General features: G+C 50.3%; 1 protein-coding gene across 1 annotated transcript in view; it reads right to left on the bottom strand.

The window, feature by feature from the left end:
• Positions 1-5,368: 5,368 nt before the first annotated feature.
• RNF144A (ring finger protein 144A) overlaps positions 5,369-17,996 on the bottom strand; it is a 127,695-nt gene continuing 115,067 nt past the window's right edge. The window contains exons 8-9 of the mRNA XM_068979444.1: positions 12,703-12,792; positions 5,369-5,810 (exon numbers count right to left, since the gene is read on the bottom strand). Coding sequence (XP_068835545.1) covers positions 5,679-5,810; positions 12,703-12,792 — 222 coding nt within the window. The 3' untranslated portion in view covers positions 5,369-5,678. The remainder of the gene's footprint in view (positions 5,811-12,702; positions 12,793-17,996) is intronic.

The following is a 17,996-nucleotide window of genomic DNA, read 5'->3' as shown; positions in this document are numbered from 1 at the left end:
TCTGCTAGACCCAGTGCACACACCTCACCCTCCCCACAGCCCTCCCTGACCACCCATCCTGGCTGCAGTACCACGGGGCAGCCACCAGGGCCCTGACCACACCTTGCCCCGGTCTCTGACCCACAGATCGGCCTCCCTGCAGACGAGGAGCCCCCGTGAACAGGGACACCGCGTCTTCAATGCCAGCATCGGGCACCCGCTCACAGAATACTCCTTCCTGCACCCGCATCTCCAGAGTCTAAGGATGGCTAATATTTACTTTTTAATTACTTATTTTCGGTCATGCTGGGTCTTCGTTGCCGTGTGGGCTTTTATCTGGCAGTGGCAAGTGGGGAACACTGACTCGCTGCGGTGGAAGGGCTGCTCATCGTGGTGGCTTCTCTTGTTGTGGAACATGGGCTCCAGGGCGCCTGGGTTCATCCGTTGTCTCTCCTCGGCCCAGAGTTCGGGCTCTGCTGTGGTGTCTCAGATGCTCCGCGACACGTGGATCTACTCGGACCAGGGATCGAACCCACATCTCCTGCATTGGCGGCGGATTCTTTATCACTGAGCCACCAGGGAAGCCGAGATGGGTTTTAAACTGTAGCCACAGGACAGGTAACTAACTGCCTTTTCCTAGCCTTTCATTTTATGTTAATAAGTGAAGTATATATATTCTTCCGGGAAACTTAGATGAAGCAAACGAAAATCAAGGTGGAATACTCAAGAGTTGCTATTTTCTTCTCCTATGAAACACAGCACCCACGTTTACTCTTTTTTTCTAGCAATGACAGGATGATCCCTGATTCTTACGACACTCCCATAAACTTTGGTAGTTTCCTAAGTACTTGTCTCCATGGATGGAGGCCGAGAACCGAGGCTGAGGGGCTTTCTGATGTCATTTTCCTGGAGAAGGCACAAGTGTGGGGCTTACTTACCCAGCACCCCACATGATTTTGGCTTTGAGAGAGTTGAGGACCTTCCCAAGACAGAAAACCTTGGCATACACAGATGTGTCTGAAGGGTATCACGCTAAGTGAAATGAGTCATAGACATTGAGACCCAAAGACTGTGTGATTTCACTTACTCGTGGAATCTACAAAACAAAAGCAATGGGCAAAGGAGACAAAGCAGAAATAGACTCATAGTTACAGACAGCAATTGTAGTTGCCAGAGGGAGGGGGCTGGGGGGAGTAGATAAAACATGTGAAGGAGATGAACAGGCACACACTTCCAGCTGTAAGGCAAGTTCTGGGATGTAATGTAACATAGAGAATATAGTCAGTAAGACTGAAACACCTTTACAGTCACAGGTACCATGTGACAAATGGTTGCTGGTGTTACTGTTGGTGATCATAATGTATAAAAATACTGAACCACAATGCAGTACACCCATAACATTATCCTACTGCATGTTAATTATAACTCAATTTTTTTTAAAGCTGTGTTCCCAGTGGCACAAGGACCCTCTCCCGTCCACCTCCAATCCTCACAATATTTTCAATCTTCAAGCCGGCAGTCAACTAAGAGTGTAAGAAAGATGGAGCCAGACAGGATTTACAAAAGTAACCTGTATTCCAGCCAAAATATCTTTAAAAAGAAATCCCTTCTAAAGGGGTGGGGGACAAACTACATAAGACACAATACACTTAAAATATGTATTGAAATTACAAATCAAACTTGTCTACACGATTCCAAAGTACAAAACACGACATTAAAAGGCGTTCAAACAGCTCTTTTATACATCACAGTGTGAGTGGCACAAAATGTACTGACATTTTGAAAACACAAACCAAACTTGTTTGGGTTTTTTTTGTTGTTTGTTTGTTTTTACCACCACTTGTCAAATACATAATGTATACATGTGCATGACCCATTCATGCATGTTTTTACACAAGAGTAGAATACACCCACGGCAAAATGAGCGCGAGATGAGGGAAAGGTCGGGTACCTACCCCTCCCTGAAGGCTGCTGGAATCTCGGAAGACAGGATTGTGCAAACTAAAGAGGGGTGAGCATGGGCTTGGTGCCCCCAAACAGCAGGCTCTCCGGGTCGGGACGCATCAGTCATTCTGCTTTCATGCACCCCCTTCTTTCCAGCTGGCATTTTTGACAACACCAGTCACAACTCTTCATTTTGTTTACTTTCATAAGGGCTTGGGTTAATGATAAGGAATAAACAAGCTTTGGTATTTTTGAGAGACCTTCAGGAAGCTTTATACATGCAAAATGTTTTCCCTTGATGATTTCACTGTGATTTATATATACATAGACAGGTATTTATTAATCAATGAGAAGGTGAGAAATAGACCAAAAAAAAAACAAAAAAACAAAAAAAACCCACCCTGGTTCTTTCCAGAACTCTCATTTTTAAAGACAACCAAGGGAAAACACTCTCTTCTAATTTGCAAAACAACTTGTAACTTTTGGAACACAGGTGAGAAAGATAAAATCATCTTGGAGTAATTTCTGCATATCTGATAAGCCCCTTTCCCTGGGTCCTATGTGCTAATCAGGAATTGGTCTGGTTCTTAAACTGGTTTTAAGAAACAGTATGTTGTAAAGAGAATCTGTTCCCTTTTAAACAGATGCCAGAGGGAGCAGACGTTGTTCCTTAGCTCCTCCCGGGGGTGGAGGAAGCACTGATGGGCCAGCATTCGGGCCTTAAAAGGTTCTCTTTATGCTCAGGTCCTGGGTTGGTCTCTGCTGAGTGACCATCTACAACGATGCCCCTGAAGGCGCTGGTCCCCGGTGCTGATGGTGAAGCTGGGCTGGCCACGCTACAGGACACAGGGTGGAGCCTCGCTCAGAGCCCAGGCATGGCCAGTGAAACCTCACTGCGCCGTCCGTTCCCAAAGGACTCAGATCACCACACCCTCCATCGCCCCCACCTGGCCAGGGGCACTCAGCCACGGTCCATCTCCATGTTCTTCTTCCCCTCCCCACCCCCTCCAGAATTAAAGGCCTCTAAATGAATCAATGGATGTGTGCTTGCAGAGGGCCAGTGTGAACACCACCTGTCAAAGGTTATCTTCAATTAAAGCCACATCCACACTGTCAAACACCCAGGCTTTCCTGGGAGTGACGGCAAGGTCAGAACCCACAACGCGGGCCATCTTCCCACGTCCCATGTACACCTGACGTCAGGCCCAGGCCGTCCTGCGTCCCCACGAACAACAGGGATGGCATTCCTCGCTCAAAGGAGAGGAGTCGGATGGTGATGCTGCACATCTCCGAAAGGATCTCAAGGCGACCCTGCCAGTGTCTTTCTAGGGAACGGACAGCTTTATTTTTTCTTTTCCTAAATCACACCGAGCACTCTCAGGCAGGCTTGATGTAAAAACTCAGAGCAAGCAGGTGTGACTCAGACCCCGGGTGACCCCGGAATCCTGGTGTGTCCTACCTGGGTCGCACCATGTGTGGCGAAGTGTCAGGGCTAAAGGCACAGGGCTGGCAGGGGCTCTGTGTGTGCAGGGTCTACCCATGGACTCCCCCAGGAGAGCAGGCGGCCCAGCCTGCTCAGAACAAAAGGACCTGAGCTCTGGCCCAGGGAAGGCAGTGTTTCCAACAGCTCTGGTCCCCACCTTGAAGGAAGGGGCACTACTGCCTGGACCCCTGGGCGCGACGGGCAGCAGCAAGTACAGACAGGATGATCTGGGATGGGAAGCTCTGCCCCGTGGACCACTGGACACAGGCCGCGAGCCTGCTGTCTTCCATGAGGACTTTAAAGGGCATTCGCAAATCGTAGTAAGCTCTCAAGCCTGGGCCACCCAGCTCATCTTCAGGCCCCAGGGCACTGTCACTCTCTCCAGAAAAGCCATTTCCCACCCCCAGGCCTGACCCTGATGGCAACACCTCCAGCTACAGAAACTCAGTGCCCAGGCTTCATCCAGGCAGATGGCCCTGGGCATGTTTTTATTGTTAGTGAGTTTTCAAACTGCAATTATATGGAGGCTGTTCTGCACATAATTTTGACACAGACTGGCTCCCTAAAATGGCTTCAGTTTTAAAAAGAAAATAAATCCTAGAGGGAAAGAGTGATCCTATTTCTCCTAAGCTGATTAAATGTTAAGAAATAAAAGTCATTTCTCTACGAGAAGGTAATCGAGGACCTGAGATGGATACACGAACGCAGAAGTCAAGGATACAAACCACCACGCTGTACAAATATGCCTGACATAAGCAAACAGCAGAGATAAAAGACTTCATTTTCATTTTACTCTTTCGCGGAATGCTTAGTAAGTTTTAAAAAGTTCCACCGTGATAAATCCACAACAATCGCCCACTATGTTTAGAAGTCCTAAGCTGGATGAAATCAGTGTGCTCTTTAAAGCCACAGTAAAGTCAACGGTTTGTAAAGCACACATAACCCAAAGTTAACTTGTGGAGCCCGGTATGTGTTATTGATCCGGGCATCCGCCTGCCCTGGTCACGGTCACACGCAGCTGTAAAAGTCCAAGTGCGAACGCCGCCTCAATCAGAGCAACTAAGTGAAGCGGAAGATTTTTTTTCAGCAGGGGCAAAAGGGTAAGCAGCGGGACTTGGAACTGTGTAAGAGAGATGATTTCTCCAGAATAACTCAGTCATTTCAAAAACTGAACATCCAGAAGCTTGTCCCCCCAGCCCCCTGCCAGGAAGCTCTTCCCCCAGAATTCAGGGTCACTATTTGATTGGTTTTGTCTGCTTGAGGGCACTGACGCTACAGCCAAACCACAGGGATTCTCAACAAAACTATTACCAAGTAAAACATTTGGTTTCTGAAGACATGAAAAAATATTTGCTGATCCTTGGGTGAACAGAGAGGAGCCCTGTGAGCCGACCTGAATCACCAGAGAGAGGAAAACAAAAGGCGAACCTAGGGTGGAGATGTTCCTTTAAATGCATCAGTATGTTTAAAGAAACGCAACTGTTTAAAGATACAGGAAACGCGCTGATAACAGTACACAGCGTACAGCAATCCAAAAAGTCTCCACGAGCGTCAAGAAAAGACAAAAAGAGCACGCAAGGCTTCCTAAATCTCCTGCAAAGTGGCCGAGCCAGAAAGGCCATTTAACCATAAATTCTTAAAACTGCACATCTCAAGAGAAGGCATACAATGGTTTCGATGCACCGTGTTGATTTTTCACTACTCGGTTGGGGGTGGGGTGGGGGGGTGGGAAACGCCTTCTAAAAAGGATTTTACTAAATGTCATTAGTAATAAAAAGAGTTGTCATAAACAGAGTGCTTTTCTCAAGTCAGAACACTCGGATTCTGTCTGAAGTGGAGCACAATCCTCAAAGGACTTCTCTCAGCCACGAGGAGGCGCCAGCTCGAAGCCAGGGAGGAGACGGACTGCACTCTGCATGAGGAAGTCCGCTCGGCAACATGGAGGGTCCCGATCCAGCGGGACAGGGAGAACGTCGCCGGGGTGGGGGGCACTCTGCACAGCACCTCCCTCAGCGAGTCTGCAGAGACCCACCCTGTGCGACATGCCCCACCCATGCCGGCCTTGCCTCCCATGCCGGGGGTGACTGCACCTGGGGCCTCGGCCGACGACCTGACATCAGTCCCTGGAATCACGGCGTCCTGGCGTGACACTGTGAAGCTCAATGGGGCACATAAGGCAAGAGAGATGTTTAGTGAGAGGGAGACAGCGGGGTGGGGTGGGGGAACCACGCTTCCCGCAGGCAGGGGTCCTGCTCCAGCATCGCGCCGCTCTCTAGGTGGGCAGAGGGTCGTCGTCACCTTTACTGCACTTGCACTTGCAGCAAAGCACAAACGGAGTGGCCAGGAGCAGGAAAGGGGAGGCCACCAGGAGCAGGAGCCCGAAGCCAGCGAAGATGCCCACGACCTGCAAGGCGGAGACAGGAGCAGAGGGTGAGGGGGCTGGCCCGCAGGCTCCACAGGTATGAGCCACACAACCACCCACTCAGCCACCATCCACCCACCCAGCCCTCCATCCACCCGCCTCTATCCACCCATCCACCTATATCCATTCGTCTATCCGCCCATCCATCCACCCGCCTCTATCCACCCATCCACCTCTATCCACCTATATCCATTCGTCTATCCGCCCATCCATCCACCCGCCTCTATCCACCCATCCACCTCTATCCACCCATATCCATTCATCTATCCATCCATCCATCCACCTGCCTCTATCCACCCATCCACCTATATCCACCCATATCCATTCATCTATCCGTCCATCCATCCACCCATCCATCCATACATGCATACATTCACCTATACCCACCCATCTATCCATCATCCACCCACGTATATCCACCATCTATCCAGCCATCCATCCATGCACCCACTCATCTGTCCATCCAACCATCCATCCATTATACACACAACATCCATCCATCTTTCCATATGTCCATCATCTCTCCTTCCACTTGTCCATCCATCTATCCATCTATCTACAACCTGTATCATCCATCCATTCATCCATCAACCCATTTATTCACCCACTCATCGTCCACCCACCATCCATCTATCCATCATTCACTCACCCATCCATCCATCTGCCCATAGTTCTTTCCCTTCACTTCCTTCCTTTCATTCTCCCTCTCTTTCCCCCTTTCTTCTTCCTTTCCCTTTCCCTCCTTTCGTCAAAGTAACCAAACATCCATTCAAGTACAGATTCAATTAGCTATCAAGCATCCTCTGAGCCCAGCACTGTATTAGATGCTGAAAACACAGAGGCACATAAGACCTTGGCTCTCGGCTACCACCCAGTCTGGTAGAAAGACAGCATGATTACAGCTGATAATAACACAGTTTACAAAAACTGCTATCAGGTTCCAGGTGTAAAGGAAACCCGCAGCCAGACACATACATGAGCCATGGGAAGAAGTGTGTGCAACGGGAAACGGCTGAGATTATAAGGCTTACGAGGAGACAGGTGGTAAACAGGAATGACTGGGAGAAGGCACTCCATGTGGGAGAGCAGAAAGGCATACCCCGGTGCATTAGGCAGTGACCAGAAATGATATGGCATGAGTTTGAGCAAACTCCAGGAGATAGTGAAGGACAGGGGAGCCTGGCATGAGGCAGTCCATGGGGTCACCAAGAGTCAGACATGACTGAGTGACTGAACAATAAGACCTGTGTTATTCCTGGAGTTTAAAGTCTAACATGTACTGTTACAAATGTTGATTTAGTTTAAAACATGCGTTTACCCCTAGGGATGAGTACATATCAAAGGAAATAAGCCTCAAGTGTACACAGGCTGTCATTCAAATCAGGGAGGGAAGCTGGACAAAGAAGCTGGGAGGTTGCCCTTTACCTGGCTCCCTCCATCAGCTGCTACAGCAGGAATCTGAACTGAAGGTGGAGTTCATCTGCCACCTAGTGTTCAGAGCGGTAAATACGCAAACCCAGGGGCTCGTGGTTCCAATTCTGACTCAGTGTGTTCACCTCTCTGGGCTTCGTGCTAAGTCACTTCAGTCATGTCGGACTCTTTGCGACCCCATGGACTGGAGCCTGCGAGACTCCTCTGTCCATGGAGATTCTCCAGGCAAGAATACTGGAGTGGGCTGCCATTTCCTTCTTCCGGGGGATCTTCCCTAGCCAGGAATTGAACCCGTGTCTCTTATGTCTCTGGCCTTGGCAGGCAGGTTCTATACCACTAGCGCCACCGAAGAAGCAGTTTCTCAATGATAAAATAAACAAATGAAGTAAAACATCTCTGAGGGTTAGTATTAGCTCTGAAATATGATAATATGCTACAGTGCTACAGCATCACAGCGGGGTGAGCAAAAGTGTCCCTTGACTTCTGATTTTACCTGAAAACTATCACAGGCACATGCACACACCTGCACACACACACGTGCACGCACACCACACACACACACACCACATGGTGTTTATAAATTAGACTGTGCTCATGATAACAGTCCATGCTTTCTGAAGAGCTAAGGCCATTTGTCTGAATTTAACGTCAGTACTGCAATTGTGAGGTCTGAATTCAGATCACACTCTGATAAAATCACGCACATGGCTATTTCAGAATACGTAAAACTCACAGGAAGGCATCGCTGATCTGCAGGGCACTTTGAACCACCTCGGCCACTGGGAACACACTCTCATTCTCCAGGGAGCCAGGGACGCTTGCATCAAAAACAGGCCAAAACCCTTGGCCAGATGCTCACATTCTTGGTCAATAAGACACCCCCGCTTTCACTCCGTCTACCTTGCCTCTTTCTCGGCGTGCTGTCGAACCAGCTAGGTTACCCAGTCATTCCCAATTGGTGACAGTGAAACAAAGCAGGACCCTGAAGGTCCTCGCCCCAGCCCTACATCCTCTGTCTGCCTTTTGTTTGTGGAAATATGTTAGCCAAAGAACACGTTTGATCAGAGAAGTGAGACTACGCAGAAACAAAGAGAAACAATGAAAGGAGACCAAACAACAACAATTTAAGGCATTAAGCAAAGTCAAAGACCTTCAGTTCCTCCTCAAGGGCTAGAGATAATATTCGGAGCCGTGTCCTGTGAGCTGTCTTGTAGATACTGACCCTCCCACCTGGTGGAGGAGTTAATTACATGATGACTGGACTGCAGTCATGACCTGAGCTGCCACAGTTCTGACAACTGTCCTCAAGGAGATGGGAACCAACCAACCTTGGAACTAAAGATTAACTGTACTTAGAACAATCAAGATGACGCTGGTCAGACCACCGATGACCAACGTGAAGGTGACAGATAGAGCTGACTATGCTGTTTCTGCTCCCTCCTTCTGTGTATAAGAGCTCGTGTCGCCTGATTGCTGAGGGTGGGGGGAAAGCCAGCTTTTGGACAGGTGTCCACCCTTTGCCCTCCCACCCCACCCTATTGCCAGCTTCCAAAATAAAGCAAACTTTCTTTCCAACCAACCTGGCCTCTTTATCGGCTTTTGAGTGGCGAACAGCCAGGACCCACTTCCATTATAAAAGGAGGAAACAGGTATAGTCAGAAGGAAGTCAGCCAACAGAAAAGAATTGGACAGGAAGCAAATATCTCACAACAAAAATCATCACTTAGCATTTTATAAACATGTCAGACAGAAATGATATACTGTGGGGACAGAGGATAAAGAGGGAATCATGTGAAACAAGGACCCTTCACCCCAGGCAAACCCTGATTTAAAGGAGTGGTTAACCACTCAGACTGTTTCTCAAGGCACCCACTCATCAGGGCAGAGCCTGATCTGTGTGACCATCACCAGCCCCCAAGCAGAGCCCAGAGTCTCTGCCTTCACAAATGTCCAATGTGTGAGTATGGGACGAACTGGCCCAGTGGAGTCCAGGAGGTTCTGAGTCCTCTCCCCTAGAGAGAGTTCTTCAACACAGCTCCAGGGCTTGGTAGCGGTAAGCCAAGTCAAAGCGAGGGTAGAACGATTGGAACACATTACGTTCATTGAAACTGGGCACTGAACGTGGCCTGAGTGTCGGCTGCACCATGGCCCGAATGCTCGGAGGTCAGGTCAGAGAGGCTGTGTCTGAGGATACAGGGGGCTGCTCCCACGCCTCTCCCCAGCTCTCCATGCAATGGCATCACCCTGGCAGCTTGAAACGGCTATCCCAGGAGAGCTGACACCGCAGAAGAGACCAAAACTACAATGTAGCCTGCCCCCCGCCCCCGCCCCACGGCCCGCTGATAATTCTCAGAACACTGGCCGCGCGTGTGTGTGTTTCAAGGCAGGGGGTGGATGAGTTTAGAGGGCTGGCAGCCTGCCTTCTTTACACTGAAGGTGCCTCTGCTCAATTTCACCAGCCCTGAGAGGAGCCTGAGATCAGGGGCATGTCCCTCATCCACGTGGCTCCAGGGGTTGCTCAGAGCTGGCGCTGAGCATTTGCCCCTAGAAGGTGCTGACCAATGAGGGCAAGAGGAGCTGGTGGGAGGTGTCCACAGGCTTCTTCCTCAACAATGATGGAGGCTGGGAAGCCCTGTCCATGTTTCTGCATTTCTTCAGGGCCTGTTCTCCAAGTGCCTGTTATCAGCTCCGCTCACAACCCCAGAAACACGAGACTCATTCCTGAGAATTAACAGGCATGAGGGCTGAGGTGTGACCACACAGCCCAGCCTTGTAATCAGACAGGGTGACAACCTCCACCGGCGCTCAGGCACTCCTGGAAAGCTTTCTGTGGCTCCAGCCATCGGGAGAGACGGCAAGGAGAGAAAACAGCTCCTTGTTCGGAAACAGGGTCTTTACGGAGATTGCTGTTGTTCAGTCTGACTCTTTGTGACCCTGAACTGCAGCACACTAGGCTTTCCTGTCCATCACTAACTCCTGGAGCTTGCTCAAACTCATGTCTGTAGAGTCAGTGATGCCATCCAACCATCTCATCCTCTGTCGTCCCCTTCTCCTCCTGCCTGCAATCTTTCCCAGGATCAGGGTCTTTTAAAATGAGTCAGCTCTTCACATCAGGTGGCCAAAGTATTGGAGCTTCAGCATCAGTCCTTCCAATGAATATTCAGGGTTGATTTCCTTTAGGATTGACTGGCTGGATCTCCTTTCTGTTCAAGAGTCTCTAAAGTGATTTTGGAGCCCAAGAAAATAAAATCTATCACTGTTTCCACTTTCTCCCCATCTATTTACCATGAAGGGAGGGTACCGGATGCCATGATCTTAGTTTTTTGACTGTTGAATTTTAAGCCAGCTTTTTCACTCCCCTCTTCCACTTGCATCAAGAGGCTCTTCAGTTCTTTACAGAGGGAATCAGGTTAAGATGACATTCCCAGGATGGACCCTAATCCATTACAACTGGTGTCTTCACCAAGAGGGACATCTGGACACAGAGACAAGGTGAAGTGCCGGAGGGACACACCTGGGATCGCAGGGCCCCATCTGGAGCTGGAAGAGGCAGGGGGACCCTCCTACAGGTTCCAAGGGAGAGAGGCCCTGCCCACACCTCGACTTCAGCCTGCTGGCCTCTAGAACTGCGCAAGAGTCTGTTTCTGTTGTTCGGTGTCTTATTCCAGTGTAGAGAGGGCGGGGGAGCCCTGGAGCTGGCCGTGCTGGCCCGGAAGGCAAAATAAAATGCAGCTCAAATCCACTCTCACACCGAGGTCAACAGACTGGCCCTCGGGCCGGATGGAGTTCACAGTCCATTGTGCTTTGTTTTGTTCTTACAACTTTATGGAGCTATAACTTACATACCTTACAACTCAGCCACTTAATGCCCAATTTATGGGTTTTAGTGCACTCAGAACTGCCCAGCTTGCATCCCAGTCAATGCCACCCCCTGCTTTTTAAAAGCGATTTCCTGGAATGCAGCCATGGGCCTTTATTGACACACTGTCTGCAGCACCGGCGTCTCTACCAGGCGGAGAGGACAGGTGCAAAGCCAGACTGGCTACCATCGGCCGGCCAAAGACCCGTTGGCCCTGCCAGGGGGTCTGCAGTGGAGATCACGGGAGAAGCACAGTTACAGGCAGCCCGTCTCTGTTCCTAGGAAACCACCTGAGACTCGGTTCCTGCGACTCCCAGATGGCCTGCCTTGGGGCTGCGCTGAGACGTGCCGGGAACAAGGCTGGAGTCCACTGAAGCTCTTCCCTACCCCAGGAGCTGGCCTGCACTGACGCCTGCCTGCTGGTCCCCTCAGGGGCTTCCCTCCACGCCCGCAGCATACCTGAACATCATACCGTGGCCTGCAATGCCCATGGGGTCCACCCTGATCATCTCTGACCATTGCTACCTCCTCCTGCTCTGTCCGCACGGACCTCCATGCCACACTTCTGCCCTTCAGCCCAATTCTATCCCCTCTGCCTAGACTGTCCCCCTGTATGAACTGTCCCTCCTCTGGCTGGACAGTCCCCTCTGCCCTGTCCCACCTACTCCCACCACCAGCTCCCCATCCCTCAGTCCTTGGCCATAGGCACCACCTCCAAGAAGCCTTCTGGGCCGCACCATCTAAAGACCCCTCCCAATCACCCCTTCCCTACATTTGAATTCACACCATATGTTGCTCCTGGCTCACTGTCCCTACAGAAGATGTGCGGCCATAAGGGAAAGCTCCATTGATCTCCTTCACTAGAGTTTCCAACTCTTAGAACAGCGCCAGGCACACAGGAGGAAGTAAACATCTGCTGAAAGTATGAGTAACCCCACCGACCAGCTGCACAGACATCACGGTGCGGGGACCTTTCCATCCCTTCCCTCTCACCCTTCCCTGTAACTAATGCGCTCACCAGGCGCCTCTATGGGAAGCTCTACAATAAGAGCCAGAAAGGACGGACCATGCACAGTAGGTCATGAGCAAGGCCAGGAGTAGGCACAAGCAATTGGATGGCTGATGTTGAAGAGCCACCTCGTGCTAAAACATGGGGCGTATTCATGTTAGGTAAGGAATCTGCCTGCAATGCAGGAGACCTGGGTTCGATTCCTTGGTCAGCAACATCCCCTAGAGAAGGAAATGGCAACCCACTCTGGTATTCCTGCCTGGAGAATCCTATGAACAGAGGAGCCTGGAAGGCTATAGTCCATGGGATCGCAAGAGGTGGACATGACTTAGCGACTAAACCACCACCACCACCATTCATGTTAGAAAGGCCTACCAAAAGCATAATCTCAGTCCAGGAAAAACTCTGGCAGCTACCGCATTTACTAGCTGTTTTTCTATATGGGAGATCTTTGTCCAGCTGGCAAGTCTTCTGGAAATGACACACACAGGTCCTGTTTCTCTCTCTCTCTCTCTCTCTCTCTCTGTGTGTGTGTCTGTCCCCGAGATCAAAACCCCAGGCATGCCGCCTCCTACCTGTGTCCGATGCCAGATGACAGACGCCCTGGAGTGGCCCAGCTTGTTCCTGCAGGGCCCTTTATCATAATGGATCAGGAGGAAGTCGTCCTGTGGAGGGAGAGAAAGAACAGAGGTGGATGGGATGGCACGTTCCACTCAGCGCATCCTGCCTGCTCCTGAAGTTTGCAGCAGGCTGTCATATTCCTTCTCTTTCCTAATATTTAGAACTAGAGTTCCTATCTCAAGTATCTGATTGAGAGGAAAGAAAACTGACTGACTGATTCTGGCTGGCCATTCCAGACTCCTCTCTGCTGAGTACTCCAGAGTCTGAGTTCAAGTGCGGTGAGAATTCTTTACAGGAAAGAAGCTGCTTATCTTTTTGAATTAATACAAAGACTAATTAATACACTAATGAATACAAAAAATTACTTAATACAAAAATGAATACAAAAAACTAATTAATACAAAAATACAAAAAATAATTAATACAAAGATTACACGTTTTCAATAAATGGTAAAGAACATTTTGTTTATACCTGTGCATTCCCCAGAAAAAAAATATAGAATTATTAAAACAAAGAACTAATTAATACAAAAACTAATACAAAAAACTAATTAATACAAAAATTACTACAAAGACTACACCTTTTCAATAAATGGTGAAGACCGTGTTGTCTATACCTGTGCATTCCCCAGAATAAAAATGTAGAATTATTAAAGAAAATTATTCCAAATAATGAAGGAGGAAATGGCAACCCACTCCAGTATTCTTGCCTGGAGAATCCCAGGGACAGAGTAGCCTGGTGGGCTGCAGTCTATGGGGTTGCACAGAGTCGGACATGACTGAAGTGACTTAGCAGCAGCAGCATTCCAAATAAACCTTATTTTGAAATGAAAAAAGAAAAGAAAAGAAAAGAAACACTGGAAACAAAGGAACACAGACAACAGCATAGGAAGCGAGTTCACGGGAAAGGGCTGCGGTCAACCCAGCCTCCTGGGCCCCCTCCCTCCTCCAGGACCGAAGGCTCACAGACCACGAGAGGGAGCCCTGCTCCCACTTCGGCCCCTGTCCAAGCCTGGCTCCGGCTCCAGGAATCCGCGCTGATGCAGGGCTTCTGAAGAAGTAGGTCAGAGGCTGGCCGCTCCGGGAGCCGTTAGCAGCCCTGGGGCTTTCTTCCTCGGAGTCCCTGCCTTCCCGGCTTCCTGCCACCCTGTCAGAATTACTCCCAGATGAGATGATTTCCGGTGTGTGTACGGTCCATCCTCGGCCTCTAGCCCCAGCCTTCTTGCCCGGAAAGTGCTTCTTCTCTGCTCAGACCAGAAAACGTTCTCACGGCTCAGGAGCTGGCTGGAGACCAGTCTTCTGTCCACAGTTCACCCGACTGTCTAGAACGGAGAGGCGACTCCCTTCCGATTTGGCGGAAACGTCCTGCCCACCCATTGCACCCACCCCCGCCACACCCCCACCTCCACCTCCAATCACCTGGGAGTCTTCACCTGACCGGCAGGGGCTCCTGGAGTCGGGCCCCTGAAGCAATGTCAGCCTCGTTAACTACATCGCCAAGCAAGCAGGAACCGAGGTGCAGGAGGGCATCTTCTCTACAAACCGCTCTGCTCCTCCATTAACAGGAGCACCAGCAAGGAGCATCGAAGGGAGGCCCATGCTGCTTCCTCATGTAACCGAGAGCGTGAGCAGAGCCTCTTTCTGAGAGAAGAGCAATAAGCCCCGGCCCAGCGTGTCTGAGACAGGAGGCCATTCCTCTTGGAGCTGGGCAGAGCTGGTCACAGTGGTGTCCCTTAGCATCCCCGTGGGTGGCACTGCCCGGGAGCCCTCCTCTGGTCCTGGGAACCGTCAGCCTCCAGTCTGATGACCTCACAGGTCAGCCTCCTGGAGCCTGAATGGGTCCTGGAGTAGCAGGAAATTCTGGTTTTGGGGGGGTGGTAGTGAGATGCCTTCCAGGGAGGTGGGCGGCCCAGCCTGCCACCTCCCACCTCACCCCCCGGTCCCAGCCCCTCAGCTGTCCAGGAGAACATGGGCAGAGATGAACACACAGCTCAGCCGGCTGGGGATGTCTTCTCAAAGCCGTTTCTGATGACTTGTGTCCACTGAGCACTCTCTCTTCCTTGAACTCCTCATTCTCTTTTCTTTCACTCACATACCATGGAGGTTAACTTTTCATCCGGGGTCTCATTTTGCCAGGCTGCTCTTCATAACGTCTTGCTCCGGAGGCTCTCGGATATTCTCTAGATTTGTCTTATGAAACACAAGGCGAACTGTGCTGTCTCGCCCAGCTGTGAAGTCTGCAGGGATCTCCTCTGGCAAAGTTGCACAAACCCTGTTGCTTGTTACAGTCACTGGGAGCCTTTGGGGACTGCAGCTCCTGACTCGGGGTCCAGACGCCCCGCGTGACCTTCATCAACCTGCCGTGGACCAGTGCTTGGGGGCCATGAGCCCCTGTGATGGAGGTCAACCTCTATCTCGGCCCAGAGACCCCGGTCACGGCCCCCACCTCGGCCAGGCCCAGGCCATGTACAGCTCACGCTCTTCCTCACATCCTGTTCTCTGGAGGCAGCCCGCCTCCCACACTCTGCCCTCTGCCTGGTAGGTGAACTCTCCATCAGCTATGCCCACACCCTTGACGCCCCTGGACCCAGGGACCAGCCCCCCACCCCTGGAGGGGCTGCCGGAGACCCCACACGCATCGGCTTGTGGCACCGCCCACAGGGACCTAGTGCTACTGGGGGCTTCTCGACTGGGGGGTCACCAGCTCCTCGGGGTCACAGACTCTGCTGGCCTCAACTTGGCAGTCCCCCCTGACCCCCTTCATGCAGAGCGGAGCTGTTGACACTCACGGCACGTTTCCTGAACAAAACGAAAGCTTTCCCCCTGACAAAAGCGCTGGAAGATGCTTTCACAATGTAACAGTGACTTCATTGTGACCTTAAGTTCCTGAAAGAAGGCCTGGGGAATAACCACCGCAGGGCCTGCCAGGAACCCAGGTGGACGCTGAGCGTGAACATTTCCTTCACATTGTTCAGAGGAGCCACATCAAGCTCCTGGGTGGATGCAGAAACAATGGAGCTGGCCACAGAGCTCAGGCAGCCAGATGCTCAGAGATGGATGAATGGACTCAGAGCAGCCCCACCACGGAAGGCCTGAGACTTCCTGTCCCACTCTGAGTCGGGTCTGCCTGACGGAGGCTGGTGTAACCCATGTGGTGGGGTTTGGAGTCTGAAAGGCCCGAGAATGGATGCTGGGTCTGTTCCTCACTCCTTTGGGGCTTTGGGAAAAGATCCCTAACCTTCATGGGCTTCTTAAAAACAGGAAATAAGCATTCTACCTGTCACGTCCGAATCTGATGCCTGATGATCTAAGGGGGAGCTGATGCAATAATCATAAAATGCACGATAAATGTAATGCCCTTGAATCATCCCCAAATCATCCACCCTCCCACCACAGTGCACGGAAAAACTATCTTCTACGAAACTGGTCCCTGGAGCCAAAAAGGTTGGGGATGGCTGGATGAAGTAACAGGTATGCAGAGCAAAGCACAGAGGCTGCATATGACCATCACTTCATACACAGTAACTATTCACTCACCCCAAAAGAAAGAGAGTGAGTGGGCCCCCCGCCGACTGTAAGCAGTGACTGTGGGGCCAGCGGTGCAGCAGATGAGCGGGTGTGGTCCAGGGCCTCCCCTTTGAGGACTGGGGGCCGGGCCCAGCTGGGTGGGCGGTTGAGGACCAAGATGGAAGGCAGCGCCAGAAGATGAGGGGTAACTCCGTGAGGCACAGGGGTGCTCAGGAGCTGGTTCAGGGAAGGAAAACTCCCCAGGAGAGATGGGAGACCTACCAGCTCCGCCTCCACTCCGGACATGCTGTTGTTTCCAGACCTGGTTCACACACTTTCATGGCTACAGTAGTCATGGCTACTGTCCTTGACTGACCTTCCCAGAGCAGATTCCCTGTCCTTCAGGGTCTGCTTTCTGTGGCCACAGGGTCACTAGGCAGCAGCTGCTCATCTATAGAGAAAAACAGGACACTCCTGGCCCCAAGGATGCCGGCTTTCAAGGAGGAAATTGCTGTCTTGGTCCTTGGGAGCCTGGAAACAATGGGGTCTCTTGCTGGCAGGAAGTGTGCTTTAGAACTGAGTCAGAAGGACACACGGAGGGACAGACAGGGTGTCTCTCCAGAGACCAGAGCAGAGAGCGAACAGCCTTGGGCTCAAAGAAGACAGATCGATGGGATGTCAAGGTCGCAGGAGAGGTCACAGCAAAGCTATGGTCTCTCTGCAAGTCAGGCTCTGTGTCTGTCCACATCTAATACTTCCCCCCAGAATCCACTGGGAGGTTTGATAACGTGTAGTTAAAACTGGTGTTTCACTTCCTTTCCCTTTTAGGAAAAGTTGACAAGGAATGGGAAATAGCAGGACAGACAGTAGATAATATAATAGAAATTAATGATCAGTTTTCAAAAAAAATACAGTTAAGTGTAAAATTATATATCATATATTTATATAATATAGAGAGACTATGTATGATATATAGAATTATATAATATAGGAGACTATGTGCTAAGTCACTTCAGTCGTGTCTGACTCTTTGCAACGCTGCGGACTGTAGCCTGCCAGGCTCCTTTGTCCATAAGATTCTCCAGGCCAGAATACTGGAGTTGGTTGCCATGTCTTCCTCCAGGGGATCTTCCCGATATACAGAGAGACTATGTCTAGACTGAAAAGTGTTAGTCGCTAAGTCATGTCTGGCTCTTTGCAGCCCCATGGACTGTAAGCCTTTCAGGGTCCTCTGTCCATGGAATTCTCCAGGGAAGAATACTGGAGTGTGTATCCATTCCCTTCTCCAGGGGATCTTCCTGACCCAGGGATCGAACCCAGGCATTGCAGGCAGATTCCACACCACTGAGCCATTAGGGAAGCCCCATATATGTATACATATATATATATATATATATATACACATATACATGATACATAGAGAAACCATATACATATAGACTTTGAAGACCCTAAGGACTTGGTAATGCTTCAGATATCATTTTAAATATCCCCTTCCCATTGCACAAAGTCAGTGAACAAACCTATTATTGGTTTTAAGTTGAAGAAAATTAACCTTCCCAAGTGATTTATTAAACTTGCTTAGGAAAGGAAAAGGAAACCTCCAGGACAGAAAGACGGCAATATACTCCCCAGATTTGTTCCGTTACACAATGATCTCCTATACATTTAGTGATTTTAAGTTAACAAAGGGACAACAGGCTTTTCGAAAGAAAAAACCAGAAAGAAGCAATCTGTGTAA

The sequence above is a fragment of the Capricornis sumatraensis genome, chromosome 1 (assembly GCF_032405125.1).
Source record: "Capricornis sumatraensis isolate serow.1 chromosome 1, serow.2, whole genome shotgun sequence".
NCBI classification, from domain to species: Eukaryota; Metazoa; Chordata; class Mammalia; order Artiodactyla; family Bovidae; genus Capricornis; species Capricornis sumatraensis.
Note: the sequence above shows the minus strand (reverse complement) of the source record. Positions and strands in the feature narration are given on the sequence as shown.